At 53.9% G+C, this 16,410-nt stretch overlaps 1 protein-coding gene across 1 annotated transcript; it reads right to left on the bottom strand.

Annotated features, from left to right (window-relative positions):
* Window positions 1–474: 474 nt before the first annotated feature.
* TRPM2 (transient receptor potential cation channel subfamily M member 2) lies at window positions 475–16,035 on the bottom strand. Its single transcript, XM_088530284.1, has 32 exons — window positions 15,771–16,035; window positions 15,355–15,440; window positions 14,763–14,931; window positions 14,105–14,285; window positions 13,554–13,720; window positions 12,933–13,113; window positions 12,490–12,551; window positions 12,030–12,230; window positions 11,542–11,644; window positions 11,014–11,135; window positions 10,480–10,830; window positions 9,884–10,021; window positions 9,269–9,398; window positions 8,810–8,955; window positions 8,327–8,439; window positions 7,679–7,892; window positions 6,985–7,103; window positions 6,516–6,648; window positions 6,201–6,372; window positions 5,478–5,661; window positions 5,040–5,221; window positions 4,745–4,877; window positions 4,461–4,548; window positions 4,144–4,231; window positions 3,619–3,770; window positions 2,697–2,773; window positions 2,517–2,618; window positions 2,092–2,178; window positions 1,777–1,882; window positions 1,442–1,543; window positions 922–1,038; window positions 475–618 (listed from the first exon to the last, which is right to left on the bottom strand). Exons 1-32 carry the CDS (start codon window positions 15,969–15,971, stop codon window positions 493–495), a joined length of 4,533 nt encoding a protein of 1,510 aa, XP_088386410.1. The 5' UTR covers window positions 15,972–16,035; the 3' UTR covers window positions 475–492.
* Window positions 16,036–16,410: the final 375 nt, after the last annotated feature.

Raw genomic sequence — 16,410 nt, 5'->3', positions numbered from 1 at the left:
GGACAGGGGAGCAAAGATGCCTGATGGGATGTCCTGGGTGGAAGGGCTGCTGGGGCAGGAAAAGCTCCAGCGCTGGCACCAAGGCCAGCAGATGGTGGAGCTGAGTGAAGGAAATCCTTACAGGAATGGTCTTGTGAATCTGCTTGGTAATAGCTTGCCCCTGGGCTAATGACTTGGCTGATGTGGAAGCACCAAGAGATGGGCTGGGGTTGAGCTCTGCCCCTTCAAAGGATGGGGCCATGGGGTTCCTGCCCCAGCAGTGACCAGCATGCTGCATGGGCACTGCCTAGATAGCCCTGGCCCCCGAGACCTTGATGGCTGCAGTGAATGGTGCTGGGTAAAGGGCATTTCTTCTCCCAGGGACCTGAGATGTACATTCATGAAGGGAGAGAGAAACCTGGTCTCCATTAGCTGCCTCTGGTCTCACAGCAGCGCTCTCCCAAAGAGGGTCCTGGTCCAGGGCAGCATGAGCGCTGGGCTATGCTTGAGGACTCAGTAGTAGGACCCTAGGAGGGCTGAGACCTTGTGCAGGAGCTCCTTGTGGTTGGCATGCAAAGGCATCCTCTTGTCCAGGACCTGCCAGCGGATGCACAGCTCTGGGTCACAGCCTTGCAGGAACTGTGAAGGACAAAAGATACTGCATGTTGTAGGCAAGGGGCCATACCAGGCATATCTATCCAGCCCCCAGCCTCCCGCCTGTTCTTTTGGGGTTCTCCATGGCTAGGCCACCCCATGATTGGGCCCATGTTTCTGCTGCATGGAGAAAGCTCATGCAGCTGGAGAAATCTGTTCTTGATGAGGGTAAGATCTGGGTCTGGAACCAAATGGATTTGGTGGAAGGATCTGCCTTGCTTGTGGTCTCATCTGCTCCATGCTTGCTTGGAGCCAGGTCAAGGACCTACGGAGGCAGGAAGGCCTTACCGAATTCATCCGCTTCATCTCCACATCGTTCTGGTCATCAAAATGCACGCTGATGGCAACAGTCTCGACCCAAGCATTGTCCGTGTTGCGGGGATCATCGAGGTAGCCCTTATGTATCTGTGTATGGAAGAGGATTGCTTCATTAGTGGAGCCCTGGACACTTCTCTGACAGCACCGAGAGGTCCCAGGTGTCTCTTAACTGAGTGGGTGTGTGTGCTGAGGTGGGGGGATATTGCTTCACCACCTCTCTGTCTCTGCTGGAGAGCTGTGACCTGTTTGCACTTTGTGTCCTCTGAGCTACAGTCATGAAAAACGATTGCAATGGGTGCAGACACCCACCAGTCCGCTACGATGGGTTGGTACCCTTCAGACCTGGACATGGTCTCAGGCCATTCCTCCTCCATCAACTATTCCTACCCCAGCCTGAGGGCTCTGCATGAGCTTCGGCAAAAGGGTTTTTACCCTGCTGCCCTACCGCTGTGAGCCTTGTGTAGTGCCATGACACCGCGTGGCCCCGTACCTCCGTGCCTTGTTTCAGCAAGTTCTGGAACTGGGGCCAGAACTCCCGTCGCAGGATCCACTTGAGCTTCAGGGGTAGCAGCTCACCCGGCTCCAGTGACCCCTGCGCCAAAGCAGATGTCACCAAAGGGGCCTGACCATGGGCCAAACCTCATTGCAGCCAGCTTGGTGCATCAGAAACCCCGTGGTCAGACATTCTGCTCTGGGCAGAAGATACCTCAGAGAGAGCTGTGAAACCCACCTCCATTTCTGTTCTTTTGAGGCAGATCTTGGCCTCAGATGGGCACCTGGGCTACATAGACCCTTCTGAACCAGCGGATTTCAACTAACTCTTACCCCAGGCAGCGCCCAAACATCCGACAGCGGGTACTGGGCAACCAAGACTTCCAGCATCTTCTTCAAGCTCTTCCTGATAATGGATCCATCCGAATTCCTCCTCCAGCTGTGAGAGAGACCCCTGTGATGCTGCAGAAGACCTTGACTCCCTCCTCCCCAGCACGTTGGCAAAGGTTCCCACTTTGAGCAATGGGTTTTGCCAGACAGCCCCATGTCCCGGGAATGGTTTTCTGTCCCCTTTCCCACTTGCATCCCTGGCACCACTTCCCCACACCAGTCCTGGAGCAGGACACCTCGCAGTTTCCATGCACTCACCGGGTCACAACTGGGTGCAGGGCATGGTTGGGTCCAAAGCAGTGCAGGATCCCGCGGCCTCGTAGACCCGTTCTGCCCATGGGATTCCTAGCAGGAAAAAAGCACGAGAGAAGGCATCAGGATGCCTCATCTCAAACTGTGAAGCTGATCAAAGCCAGAATTTGCCAGCATATCACTGTGGGTGTTCTGAGCTTCTGGGGATGCTTTGGAAAGGCCCTGAATAAAATGTGTCATTTCCATGCTCCATCATTAGCTGCTTGGAAAATGGAAGGGATTTGATGCACCCAGGCCCTCCTGCCATGTGTTGCCAGGACAGCATTTTTTTGGCCTTGGTGGTGTTTCGCAAAGGTTCTTGGTAGCACAGGCAGGTTTCCCATCTCCCTATTCCCACTTCACCCATCCATCCCTGTGGCCAGCAGACTCACAGTGGCAGCCCATCCTGCACCTCGTAGAGGCCGTGGAAGCTCTGCCGGTTGATCAGCCCATCCATGGCATTGTAATTGATCTTCAGCAGCGACTCTGAGGACCTGGACAGCAGGACGCAAACAGTCAGGGCAGGGGAAGGGGGAAGGAGCTCCAGGCAAAGGACTGGGGAGGACACTCACAGGCTGAATGGGTCCTGCACAGACATATCATTGTGGTTGGCCGAGTAGGAGACAGGGTTGTAGAGCAGGAACTCCACCTGCAGAGCACATGGTGGCATCAGGCTCAGCTCACATCCCTGCTCTGGTGACAGCATCATTTGGGGGCAGGCAGGGACCAGAACTCATGGTCCCTTTCTATCCCAGTCCCTTTTTTACATCTAGCTCTTGGCATCATGCCTGGAAGCACGTAGAGCCCAGGACCCTGTTCTGTCCTCTCTGGGGCTGAACTCAGGGACTTAGCTGAAGGACCAGTGTCTCGCTTGTGTACTCACAGCAGCTGGTGCCAGATGCTGCTCCTGGCCCACACAGCCCCAGAACAGGCCCTGATTCAGGAAATGAGGTAGCAGATGTTTTTCCCCCTCTATCCCCTAACAGTGTATCCCTGACATCCCTGGCACTACAGGTCTCAGCAGGAATGATGCCTGCTTCTCCCTGTCTCTCTGAGGGCTCCAGAGGAGCTGTTTGCCTTTCCCCAGTGCAGAATTTTGATGATGGGGCAGCCTCATTAACAGTGAAAAAAAAGCAGGGCCATCGCCATTTGGAGCAGCCCTGGACATGCCAAGCGAGTCGCAGCGCTGTTCTCCTGCTCACAGCTGCAGCACTTCCCAAAGGAGGCATCTCAAGCCATGGATGGGCCCTCTGCCAGGCAAAGACTCAGCTCTGTGTTGCTGAGTCCTAGCAGCATCCTCATGAGGCTGCTTGTCCAAGGACTGCGGAGAACATACGCTCCCAAATTTGACTCTTCACTTTGGAGGCAGATGCAATGACACGACCGCTCCCCTTGACATGGTCTCATGTCCTACTGTCCGCTGGAGCAGCCCAAAGCCCCCTCCTGTTCCTGCTGAGCCTGCCAGGCCCTGCTCCCCAGGGTCAGAGCTCCTACCTCCCAGGGCACCTTCTCATCTGGCACAGGAAAGCGGACAGTGTGAGACCCTGGATATAGGAGGTTTCGAGCAAGCACATGGTATGGGGGCTTCGTCTCTTCTGTTTTCTCCTCCAGGTCAAACTCTCTCATCTCCGAGGCTTTGCTGGAGACTGCAAGGCAGAAACAGATAGCGAGATCCCACCAGACCGAGTGCTGATTCAAAGTGATATTGGTGCTACGGGTTGTGGCTCTGCTGAGTGGTTGCTGGTCATGAAAAGACTCAGTAATGGGCTCTATGGAGGGCTCCAAAGTGGGGAACTGAGGGTGAGAATGGCCACAGGACACGCTGCACCATCTCACAGAGACCTCCGTTCTGCAAGTGGTCTGAAGGATGAGGCAGGTCAAGCATCTGTCACATGAGGTGGCCCCCAAACCTCCCAGACCAAAGGAGCCCAGAGTCTGCGCTTTGCTGTTTAACACAGTGGCATGAGGTTCTGCTCTGCCCTGGTCACCAGCGACAGGCTGGAGACTAACTCTGCTTACCCAAGGGTGGCATGTCCTTGTCTAAACCAAAGCCATTCCCGTGTAGGGCTTGCATCATCCAGTTCAAGGCTCGAGCGCCCTGATGCATCTGTAAGGGATAGGAGAGGTCATCAAGCCCTTCCCACGACGCTGGAACCAGCAGGCACTGGGGCACACAGACCCTTCCCTCTCAGCACTGCACTGCTCAGCTTTGGACTAGAAATTGCCAAGAAAGATCTCTTTGGGAGAGGAGTGAGACTCTGGGCTGAGTTTTCTCTCACTGGTGTAGTCTCACCTAATCTCACCTATCCAGGGCAGTTGTTCAACTTCTGTCTCACCTGCTCTTCCAAGGCGACAAGTCTCTGCTCCACAAGCCCTGTCCTCTTCATCCGATCCAAGTCCAAGAAGTCTGCTAGAACGTCAACTCTGAAGGGGCAGCACAAAGAGGAGTCTCCTTTGGAGCTGGGTCTGGTGCAGGTGGCCAGCAGCCTACTCCACGTTAGTGCATCCCCATCCTCGGGGGTCCTGTGAGCATTCCCTCCCTTGCCATGATTACAACAGCCCAGAGTACCAGTGATTCTCTTTCCTGCCCAGGACATCCCTGCCTCGGGAGTGCTGGTACCTCTGCGCAATGTCTTGGATCTTCTGCTCCATGTTCTGCTTCTCCTGGCACTGCTGGTGCTGCAGGTAGTTCTCCTTCAGATACATCTCCCAGGAGAGAAGGGCAGCTTCTTCATTCTTCTCCAGCTTCTCTTCTGCCAGAGGAAGGAAATGGTGCTGCTCAGAGCAGGGAACTTCAATCTCTGAGCACCTCAGGCCATGGTACCACAGCCCAGAGGCCAATCCGAGTGCCTCGGTGAACTGCACCATGCCTCACAGAGGGAGGGATGGAAGGGAGGAGAGGGGTTGTTTCTCACTGAGCTGCTTGTGGTGGGTGGCTGGCCTGCGGAGCAGGATCCGCTGGACCACGAGCTGCAGGTGGTTGAGAAGGATGAAGGGGGGAGGCGCAGGAGGGCGGCCATGGTACTCCTCAATCAGATCATGTCGCTGAAACTTCCATATCTGATCCGTGTGCTCCTGGACCTGCTGGAATGTGTAGCTGCGGAGGCAGAGCCTGGACATCAGCCATGCTGTAAGGGCATACAGCACATCTGTATGCTGCCACAGCTCCTGCCCTACTTCCTGGCTGGTTCTGAACTTATACTTCTTCCCTCTGCCTACAAAGTGCCTCCAAGGTCCGGTCAGTGTGTTCCCAAGCCCCTCCTTGCACTCTCACAGCATGTGAGGCCTGAGTCTGCCTGCAAGCAAAGCGAGCTTGATGCACCATCAAGACCACAGGGCCAGGTCAGACTCACTTGAACATGGCGATGAGGAGGTTCAGGAGGAGGATGTTGGTGAAGAGCAGGTACAGGCACAGTAAGATGACGGTCAGCCACTCTGGGAAGATGGGCTCCTTGCTGTCCTCATTGGTTTCTGGGCACTTGGGCTTGTAGGGGTCGGTCCCGTTGGGGCTGCATTGATCAATGTTAAAGTTGACCCCTGCAAGAGAGCACAGCATAACTCCACCACTGCCAGACCTCATGGTATCTCCGGGAGCATGTTGTATTGAGAGTAGCCAGTGGCAAGGGAGCTCAGCACCTTGCAGAGATTTTTTAGCAGCTGCCATGCACACAGGGTTTCTAAGCTTGATCTGCAATATCTGCTCTGTCCCAACTGCTCTGCTTACTTCCACCGGGTTTATAGCTGTGACACTGAATGAGATCAACTCATGCCAGCTGGCAATCTGCTCTCATGACTGTCAGTGTGATATCTCAACCAGCTGGTCAACTTCAGCCCCTGGGTTTGGCATCACATGGATGCTCAGGACGCGCCAGAGCAGGACTCCAGCTCCATGCTCCATATTATTCTCTCCTGGTCTCCTGCCTACGATACGCTGGGGGAGGACAGTCCTCCGTGTGACTCCTGTGGGCAAGCAGGGCAGGAGCTAGACAGACTGCAGGATGAGCATGGTATCCCTCAGCCTTGTCACAGATCCACACTGCTCGTGCCACCTGCATTGACAAGCGAGTGTCCCTTACCATCAATGTAAGAGGGGATTTGCCCAAAGATGGTCAGGTAGGAGTGGTAGATGACTCCACGGAAAATCCATTCCACGCGTTCCTCATTATGGATCAGGATAGCCTGCTTGGCAACCCCAAAAGACACCACCCATACTGCAAGCAGGAAGAGGAAGAAGAAGACATCCTTCATCTGCAAAGACACAGGCAAAGCAAAATTGTGTCTTGGAGCAAACCACTCTTTGGGATAGCATAACATGGGTGGCACATCCCATGCAGGCATGTGGCTGCTTGAGCTGGGAGCCCTGGCCTGGTGGAGTGGAGGGAGACTCTCACCATGCGCTTCACAATGATGATCTTGGGCCCCAGCGTCTTACTGACGGTGAAGATGTGCATCAGGCGCAAGCAGAAAATAATAAAAGCCAGTGACAGTATGATCCGCCCAGGATACAGAGTAGATGGGATCAGTCTGAGCACAGAACAGAGGAAAGGAAACATCTCAGTGCTACCAGCCTGGATTTTCTTCTGAACACATAGTATTAAAGCTCTGCAAAACTACTGAGATTTCCCAGAGTACTGAGTGAGAGTTGCAGCAGGGAGAATATCACTCCTAAAAGCAGCTGAAAATATAGGGATGTCAGTAAGAATTAATCTTGTGACCATGAAAAACTTAATTGGCCTTTTGAAGAAGAAATTGCAATTTGGAAAATATGCATAATTCTATAGCCCCAGATTAAGGTTGCCTGAAGCCTAAAACAGCAGCTTTGCATCTTTGTGCTGCCAGGCAAACAGCCCTACAACTCACCTGCAAGTCAACCCTGTGATAAAGACCAGAATGGCACAGACATCCAACCTATTCCAGAAGTCCTTGAAGTACAGGGAAGCCTTTTTCAGGATCCCAAGCCCATCTGGGTCATATAGCAGCTGTTGGGAAAGGAAGTTGGGTTAGCAATTTGGTGAATACCTTGTAGGATATTCATGTGCAAGGTACAGAATGGGGACTGCACAGATCAGCCGACCATCGCTGGACTCTCTTGCTTACCTGGAGTCAGCCTTAGCCTACAGGGTTTTCTACAAGGGCATGAAAGGAGCTTGGGAAGAGATATCTGAGGAAAAAAAGAAGCTCCTTTGTCTAATGAAGATAGACAGAGAGAGGTGCTGAAACAAAAGCTGAAAAAAAGAAATGCAAAGCAAAGCCTGGAAGTGCTCCTAGCAACAAAAGCCCAAGGGAAGAAGTGGTCCCTTCATCTCCTGACATACTCAACGCTAGACAGACTCTCTTTCTGCAAGTACCCAGGGCCAGGCCAGTTGTAGCTGAGGAAATTCTGTGACACCTGGTAGTTTCTTCTGCCCCTCTCTGACTGGATGGATACACAAGAGGCAGCACAAGAGCTACATAGAGACTTTCCGAGAGCACCAGAGGCGTTGCTCTCCCTTGGGCTGCCGAGCCTGGATCCTGCCACCTCCTCGCAAGATGTCTCTCCCTGTCCACGCTGTACCTGGCGGGTCTCCTCACACACCAGGGAGAAGAGCCAGAAGTAGATGAGGTATTCCCGCCAGGATGGCAATGGCTGGAAGTCAACCATCAGGACGTAGGCGAAGAGCAAGAGGAAGGTGAAGTAAGACAGGATGTTCATGTGGAAGATGACGACGGGTGCCGTGAAGAAGGCCCGCAAACGTGCCAGGCAGCCCAAGGGCTGCAGCCTCTTCTCCCTGGAGGAAGAGATGAATGCTTGACTCAGCCATCTGAGACCTACGTGCTAGCAAAGCCCATGAGGAGCACTGCTCCAGCCTTGCGGTGTGTTGCTAATAATGAGCTCCCACAACAGCCTGCTGGGGAGATCTTGTTAGCACATCTGCTCCCAAGCCACACACTGCCCAAAGAGACCTTACAATAACTTCTTCCAACCTATGCAGTGCCCCATGTAGACTAACCCTCCTGAAGAGGATGTCCCCTGTGATCCTGGGGGCATTTCAACCGCCCAAGGGGCTACCACAGTGGGCCTGAAGGTGCAGGCACACAGGCTGTTCTTGGGTGCATGCAGGACTGGCTCTGTGAAGGAAAGGCTCCTGAGCGAGCCCGCTGAATGGTGATGCTTGGAGGAAACCCCTGGCACAGTGCACATTCCTCCAGCTGTGAGAGGTACCTGAAGGTGATGAGGTTGGTGTAGAGAAGTGGGAAGAACAGCATGCACACAATGACCCGCCAGAGCCCGTTATCCACACACATCTTCCCCCACCACACTTTGGTTAGAAAAGCCTGCAAGAAGGAAGAGGAGCACCAGTTACAGAGGGCCTCTCTCCACACAGGGCACAACTCATGCTACGGTTGGCTAGCCTGGCTCAGGGACAGGCGCTAGGCTGGGTCTAACCGCTGAGGGGGTGGGTACTCTGCAGGAGTACTGGGGACAAGTGATCCGCACCAGCACAGAGCAGGAAGGAGATCAACTGTGCAAACCTGGCACAGTTCACCATGGGGTGCAGGGTTGTATCAACCTCTGAGCCCTGGGAAAGGGGACGCAGAGCACAGCCCAGCTATCTGAGTCTCAGCTCTGCAAATGGTAAGCCTTTAATCTGGAGCAAGGGAGAGGTAAGTATGCCCCTCACAGGCACCACCACTGGAAACTCACCTGCACACCCCCATGAGATACAAAATTCATGTTCTTGGCCTCCAGTGCCAACTGCAGGCATGTTGTCTTCCCCCAGGCTTCAGACACACGGGTGAGGAGCTTCTGGGCTCTCTCTTCATCCTTGCGGTAACACTCTGTGAACACCCCTAGCCAAGCAGAGATCAGGGAAGCATGAATGAGCTCCAGGGCCAGCTTGGCACTCAGCAATATGCCTGTAGACTTGTCCTTTGTAGCAGGATCTGGACACTGCAGCACGGTCTGCCCTTGGCACTTCCTTCTCCACACTTGCAGTGTCAGCTGCAGCACAGCCCTCGCCACCACTGCCATGGTTAGGGGGCCCTTGTTTGGCATGTCCTCTCCACCCATCACCCCAGTGTACAGCCTGTGGAGATGGGCAAAGCCAGCTGGTGCTGCAGGACAAGGGAACAACCCTGTACTGCCAATCGCCCTCCCACTCACCGATGGCTTTGTGCTCATACTGCTCGGCCAGGGCCAGCATTTCCTCGGTAGTGTCGGTGTCGTCTTCTTCCTTGGCAAGCTCCTTCAGGATCTTGCTGCAGGCCAGACCAGCCGCCATGCAGTCCTGGCTCTAGAACAGAAGAGGCCAGAGGAAGGGTGGGATACTGGCCCCATCCTGCATATTCCCAGGAGACCTGTTGAGCCCTTCAGGTCTCCTGCAGCATGAGAAGAGGGTCTCTCAAGCTGATTGCTGCATGAGGAGGATAGATTTCCATGCCAAGGGTTGAGCAGCCTTCCCTTCTGGGAGCAGGTGCTCTGGGGTATCTGGGGACAACCATGCTTTTGTGCTGGCAGTTTGGGGGTGATGGGACAGGTGACCCTACTGCTGAGCCTGGCATGCTCATGGTATGCAGCTGGGACTAAACTTCAAGCACACATGGACAGTGGGGAGCTGTCACAGGGTGGCTCGCTGGCTCTCATTTGGCTTGGGCACTGGCACGGGCCTGTGGGTGACTCGCCTGCCATCCTGAATCCCAGGAACTGATACCTTGAGGATGGGAGGTTTGGCTCCATCTGAGCCTTAGAGCTGGGACTAAGAACTTTGCATTGTAGTACCTGTGTCCAGATGATTTCTGCCAGCTCCTTGCGATTCTGAACCACAGCCCAGAGGAGCAGGTCACGGACTGGGTCCATGGTGAAGGCAACTCGGTTGGCAGAGCGCTTGTAGAGGGACCGGAGACTCGATCCTTGAACCTGTAGGACATGGAGCAGTTTGACCCATTCCCCATGCTAACAAGCAGCCAAGAGCAGATGCAACCTCTCCAAACCCTCTGTGCCACCACCACCACCCGTGGAAAGATGTTTTCTGCAAACAGTGGCAGTGATCAAGGCTGGACTAGTCCTGGAAAAGCCACTACTTCTACTTCCTTGCACAGTGCACAAGGAGCATCTCTGTCCTATACCCTGCCGAGCCTTGCCCACCAGAGTCACACAGTGCCATGAGTGCAGGCTCACAAGGGTCATGATGACAGTGTGGGGTTTCCTCCTGGATATAGGGTAGATCACCTAGGTAGAGATTTAAGGGATATTAAATGAAGAATCTCGAGTGGGCAAGAGGTCAGCAAGCTGACTGCAAGCCTAGGGACCACTTTCTGAGCCAGACTCCCCCTCCCAAATGCAACCCTACCACCGCATTATGTGGAGATGCGTACGTTGAGCTTGATGTGCGGAACAGGGACGGAGAGCCGGGGCCGCTCCGTTTGCTTGGGCTTGGGGTAGAGCGGCTGCGTGGAGCGGCCCAGCAGCTCCTGCAGCACCTGCGAGACGTGGTGCAGTTGGACTCTTGGCATTTTGGAGCCAGCCATGTGCTCCTTCTCCTCCAGCAGGACCTTCTGCAGCTTGCTGTGGAACAGGCAGGATGGTGCTATGTTGTCATAGAGGTAAACCAGGACATCCCAGGTGACAAACTCCTTGAGACGCACTCCTTGCTCCAAGAACAGCTTGACAAACTCTGGCTTGTTGGAGATCAGGGCAGCTGCCATCATGGGGTGCAAATCTGTGGGCTGTCAGGCCAGAGGAAGAGATCAGGGACTCTGGGACCACAGAGTGGGACCACACCATGCTCCATGCTCATATAGGGGTACGGTGTTATTTCAGAGCACAGGGTATTGCCCCAGGCTCTTTGTCTCTCATGGAAGCCATGCAGCAGATAAAGTAGCACAGGCATGTGAGGAGGCCTGCCTCACCCTCCACTCATGGTCATCCGTGAAGATCTCACTCCGAGCAATGTCCACCCTGTTCCAGGCCACAGCTAACTTCAGCTGGTGGTCCCAGTTCTCGTGGCCAAAGTGGTCCCGGTTTCGGGATGCTGCATTCAAAGTGTATGGGTTAGAACATAAGGAAGAAGCTATTTGGAATCCCCTGTGGCAACTGGGCCCTTTGTAGAAAAAAAACATATATATCTCTTCACTCAATCCTTAATCCCCCATCTTGTTCAAGTTCTATGCAGACTAACCAAGCCAAGCACTTGGTCCTGAGAGTATCTTCACCTCACACCAGAAGTTCGGGTGGGAACACTGCTGAGGTGCCTTTGCCCTGCCTGCAACACACCACCACTTCTGCCTCTGGGGAAACCCCAGGAGCTGCCCGGCTCATCGTCACAAGGTCTGGGGAGCCTCTTGAGAGCCCATAAGCCAGGCGGCTGCAGGAGGTGCCTCATGACTCCTGTCCCATTCTCCTCTCCCCATGCACCCAAGCAGTGCTCAGCCCCTCACCTTTGAGCAGGGCCTGTAGGATGGCAACATCCACATCCTGCTGGCCACACTTGCCCTCTCTGAAAATTGTTAGGAGCTGCCGACTCCGCACTATGTCTTGGATCTGCAAGGAAAACCATGGGCAAATTACACTGCAGCAACAGCAACATCTCCTCCCTGCTGCTTCCTACTGCCTTCTCTGAATCCATGTCCTGCTTGGGGGAATGCCTTGATCCTCTTGGGCTGTCTGCAGGTTCTCTGGCCTGTGCGGTCCCCTGTCTGGATGGAGTTAGTCCCATCTGGCAGTTTTCTAACCAAAGTGGTCAGGCACTGGAGGAGTTGAGCTTGGGCCCACAGGGTGTCCACCTGGCCGATGCTGAGCATGACCAGGGGATCCAGGGAGCCTCAAACTTCATATGGGGAGACCTGCTGCTCATGGGTAAGAATTACTAGGTCCCTTTAGACCACCACATGCTCAGAGAGGGGAGCAATCTGCATGAAAGTCTCACCTTCTTAGTCCACTCCACCAGCTTGCTCTCAGTGAAGTACTCATAGGTGTCGTGGAAGAGCATGCTCAGCTTCTTCTGGATCAAGGCAATGGTTATCTTGGAGACAGGCAGGCTGGCCACCTGTGCAATGACATCAGCCACACGACCAGAGCCCTCCACTATCACACAGGGGGTCCCATTGTTGATGGCATTGTAGATGGTCTGCAACAGAGCAGGGATGCTGATTCCAATCCCGCGCAGAAACCAGAAGCCTGAAAACCCCACTGCTTCATCACGTCACTCCTATGCAAAGGCATTTCAGCTAATGAAGGTCACACCAACTCTTCACCAACACCAGGGGAGCAGCACCTCCAGGGAAGAGGCATCCTGCTGCTCTGGACCCTGGCTGCCCATGTCACAGGTTTTCCTTTCCATCGCACCCTCTCAGCTCTGCTGGGAGAGGGCAGGACAATATACTTACATCAAGTGTGCCAGGGCCTCCTTCTAGCACCACACATACGATGGGGATCTTGATCGCAACTCCTGCGGAAAAGCAGAGCCCAAGGTCAGCTCTGTAAAGACCTGCTGCTGAACTGCTGGCTTGAGCAGTAAAAGGTAAGAGTGGAGGCATTGCCCAGTGCATGCCAGATGCCAGAAGGATGAGGAAAAGTTTCCTGGCATGTCCTGAAGCCATCCTCTGTCAGAAAAATGTTCCTTGATTTGGGCCACTGAGGTACCTGACAGGAAATATGGTCCCTGTTTCATGAGCATCCTCTCAAACTTTGTGCAAACTCCACCCTCCAGGAAAGCCAGGTCACTGCCTCCTTTCTCGCCAGAGGCCGGGATGGGCAGCGCTTATTAATGGACACTGCATCCCATCTCACCCACTCCCCTGCCTCAGTCCTGGAGAGCTGCTGCTGTTACCTCCTTTCACCTTTGTCTGCTCCGAAATGAATTTCTCCAGCCTGGTCCTCAGGGCAATTTCCACACCATACCGCCCGTGGGTCCCGTCATCCACCAGGATGAAGTGGGAGTGGTTGCTATCCAGGCAGGACAGGCTCCCTTGGTTCTCCTCATCCAGGACATACTCAGCTGGAAAGCCACCCTGCAAGGTACAACAGGAGAGACACTGCACAAAGCCTGAGAGAGTTCATGTGCATCACTGCATGCCCAAGCAAGCACCACATGGAACAGGAACAGGTCAGCATGCTGGGCCAGCCTGGTCAAACAACTCTGCTCTCTCTTCAGTGTTCAAGTCAGCATTGCCCCAAGCCCTCTCTGTCTCTTCTCCACCTGCCCTCCCAGGCTCCTCCCTGACACCCAAGGGTACTTCCAGGAGGAGTAATGCACTTATGCAGGACACTGGGTATGGTGGAGGGGCTGCCAGGAGAGCAACAGCCAGGGGCCCTCGCTCCTGATCTGGCTGCGCTTTGCCAGCACTGCTGGCTACAGTCATTTTTGGAGCACCTCTTCCCATCAATTAAGACTTCCCTGGTGGCACAGGCATGGGCAAAACGAAGGTATCGGCAGCTCAGCCCTTCTCACCATGGGGCAGATGAGGGTGTCCCGGTTGTACACAGTCCCCCAGGTGGCTATGCCAATGGTGACAATCTCGCTCTCCTTGCAGTTGCCGCTCAGGATGAAGTCTCGTACCGCCTCTCCCACCTGTTTCATCACACCAGTGTGGGACCCCCCTGTGATGATCCAAGCCCCTGGGGGTCAGAAAGAGACTTGGGAAGGGAGGGGGTCTGCTCGCAGTGATCTGCTCACATTCCCCTGCATAGCAGTAAGAAGACCTAGTCCTCAGCAATGCTCTGTCCTCAAGAAGATACCTTCCCTTCCCTATACACCAGGCCCTGGCAGCACAAGAGGTGCCTTCTTCCACACAAAATAGGGCATCCCTCAGTCCCACTCCCTGTGAGACTGTCTGCAGCGAGGACGGACTATTCCTGATGCTAGTATTTCAGATAGGGACCTACAGTTCTTCTGAATCAGCTCATAGATCTCCACATCAGCCGAACTCACTGCAGCTGTCATGGTGACACAACAGGCCCCTTTCCAACTGTAGTCTCCAGGACCACCTGCGCATCTCTTACCAGTGGTCTGGGCCACTTTGACTAGCCCTTGCCGGAAGATGCTCTTCAGCCTTGGCTTCATGATGAAGTTCTTGGCTCCCCCAGTGACTGAGATGAGGAGGTTAGGCACATCAAGACCCCAGTGCTGTGTCATGAGGTGGTAGATGATCCGTGGGTGTGTGTCCAAGGAGACGCGCACGTACTGCAGAAAGGGAGCATACAGGCACTCAGGGTAAAATACACAGACACAGGGAAAAGAGTACTTCCAAACCAACTCTGCCTGTCCCTGTGGACTTTTCCCACCATTTTCCATCAAAGTCCCGTTGCTGCTGCCCCAGGCCTAGGTGCTGGGCTCTGTTTCTCTTCCCTTCTCTGGGCTCAACATGATTGAGACACACATAAAGACAAGAATAGTCATTCACTGGGGCATGGGCTTCACAAAATAAAGGCCAGTCTCACAGCTTCATAAAAGGGCTGTATACAGGGTAGGGAGAGAGGAGGGATCCTGTCACTCCTGTCTTTCTGTGCTCGGGTCAGTGTTGCCTTTGGGTCATTTCCATGCTTTCACCATCTCCTTTCACTAAGGAGGGAAATGCCCACATTTCCTCTGCCATGGACCCTAAGGACCAAGATATGAGCTCTGGGTCTCAGCACACCACAGAGGCAACAAACAGATCACCTTTCCCATCTTCTGCCCCAGGCCCGTGAAGCAGATGTCACCAAAGGCATCTGTCGGCACTTCCTGGACGTGTTTGCTGGGGTCCCATTCCTTCCCCAGGAAGATGGGTGGCTTGGCAGCATCTTCTCTGTGCTGTTCCCTGAGGTAGCCGCACTCGCACACAACCTTCCTGGAAAGTGCACAAGCAGCTTGTCCAAAAGGAAGCAAGACCCAAAGGGCAAAACCCAGGCGGCCCGCTTAGTTCGCTCAGGAGAAGGCAGTGGCGTTTGCGTTAAGAATGACCTGAGTACAAGCATCTCCCACCCAGCTTGCCTGCCAGCTCAGAAATTGCACAGAAATAAAAACAGTTTGGTGTGTAAAATCAACAAAAAATCTCATTCCCACTTGCTGAAGCTTATGATATAAATATAAAGGCTAGTGTGGGTGAAGCATGGATGAAAACATTTGCATGTGAAAGCATCAGAAGGGCTACACACTGTGAAAGTCCATATCAACCATGCGGTGAATGTGAGATTTTCTAGTGCTGTAGGTTTTTCACCAAATGCCCCTTCTTCCTACCGAGGGAGGGGAATGAAGGAAGAGTTTGACTTACCCAGAGTCCGATGTCTGGGAGCTTTCAACAAAGTACATGCACTCTTTCTTCCGGATGTTTTCAGGAATCCACGAGATGAGATTTTCCTGAGGGAGTAGAAAGAGCAGCAGATGTTCAGGGCTTCTGATATGCGAGGCCTGAGACACCTTGGTTCTTGGGTAACATCTGGATACTTTTTGTGATATGAAGGATGAAAGTTCATGACTGATGGCGTAAGGCAAGTGTCCTCCATGGAATGATGGTACGAGTGCTGGGCATGCAAATACACTTCGGGTGTTTGTCATTTTCTGCACATGCCTAAAACCAAAGTGATCTTTCATAAATGCCCCTCCTACCCTAACCAGAGATTCCCCAGTGATGTTTCAAGGGTTAACGTGGTGATGTGGCCAGCTCCTGCCTCTCCCCATGCCTCCTACCCTTGCCTTCTCATTGCTGCTGGAGAGGAAATGTGCCTTCCTCCTGCTCTTGGAGACGCTGCTGCTGCTTTGCCGGAGGTTTGGGACCACCTCAAAGTCGCTCATCCTCCTGGGGCGCGTGGCAGGGCTGTCTCCTCTCTCGGGACACACCTTGTTCAGTTCGGAAGGCAGAACTTTGCTGCGCCGGCTGCGCGCGGCCATGGCAGCGATGTCGCAGCCTGCTCTGCCCTCTGCCTGTCATTCCTAGGCTGGGAGGTCCTGAAAATCCCCATCCTGAGTGCAGTGGAAAAGAAAAAAAGAAAAAGAAAGATAATTGTGGACTGGAAGTACCAAGGCACCCTGCTTGGCACTCCTTTGGTGGTGGTGGCAGCTGTGGGATGCTCTTTGGCAACAGCCTCTCTCTAAACTGCCCTGCTGCTGTCCATGCCAGTAAGAAGACGGATATTTCCATAAAAAACCTGCAGGATGTGCTGCTTATGGACAAATGTGTTTGCTGCAGTCTCCACGACTCCGACAGAGAGTGAGGCTTTGTGGGGTTTAAACAGCTCTGTCAGGCGCCGTCCAGAACAGGAAGACACAACTGATGTGGCCACCTGCCATTAGATATGGACACAAATGCCTGCCTTGCCCCCAGGAAATC

Source organism: Tinamus guttatus, unplaced genomic scaffold (assembly GCF_059628265.1).
Source record: "Tinamus guttatus ecotype Peru unplaced genomic scaffold, ASM5962826v1 Tinamus_guttatus_pri_ptg000364l, whole genome shotgun sequence".
NCBI lineage: Eukaryota > Metazoa > Chordata > Aves > Tinamiformes > Tinamidae > Tinamus > Tinamus guttatus.
This window is presented reverse-complemented; position numbering and strand designations above follow the sequence as displayed.

Coding starts and splice junctions, on each gene's coding strand:
- TRPM2 (XM_088530284.1), bottom strand. CDS start 15,971: ATGGCCGCGCGCAGCCGGCGCAGCAAAGTTCTGCCTTCCGAACTGAAC. Junction 10,022..10,479: donor TTCCGCACATCAAGCTCAAC/GTACGCATCTCC, acceptor CATGTCCTACAG/GTTCAAGGATCGAGTCTCCG. Junction 9,399..9,883: donor CAGAAATCATCTGGACACAG/GTACTACAATGC, acceptor CTTCTGTTCTAG/AGCCAGGACTGCATGGCGGC.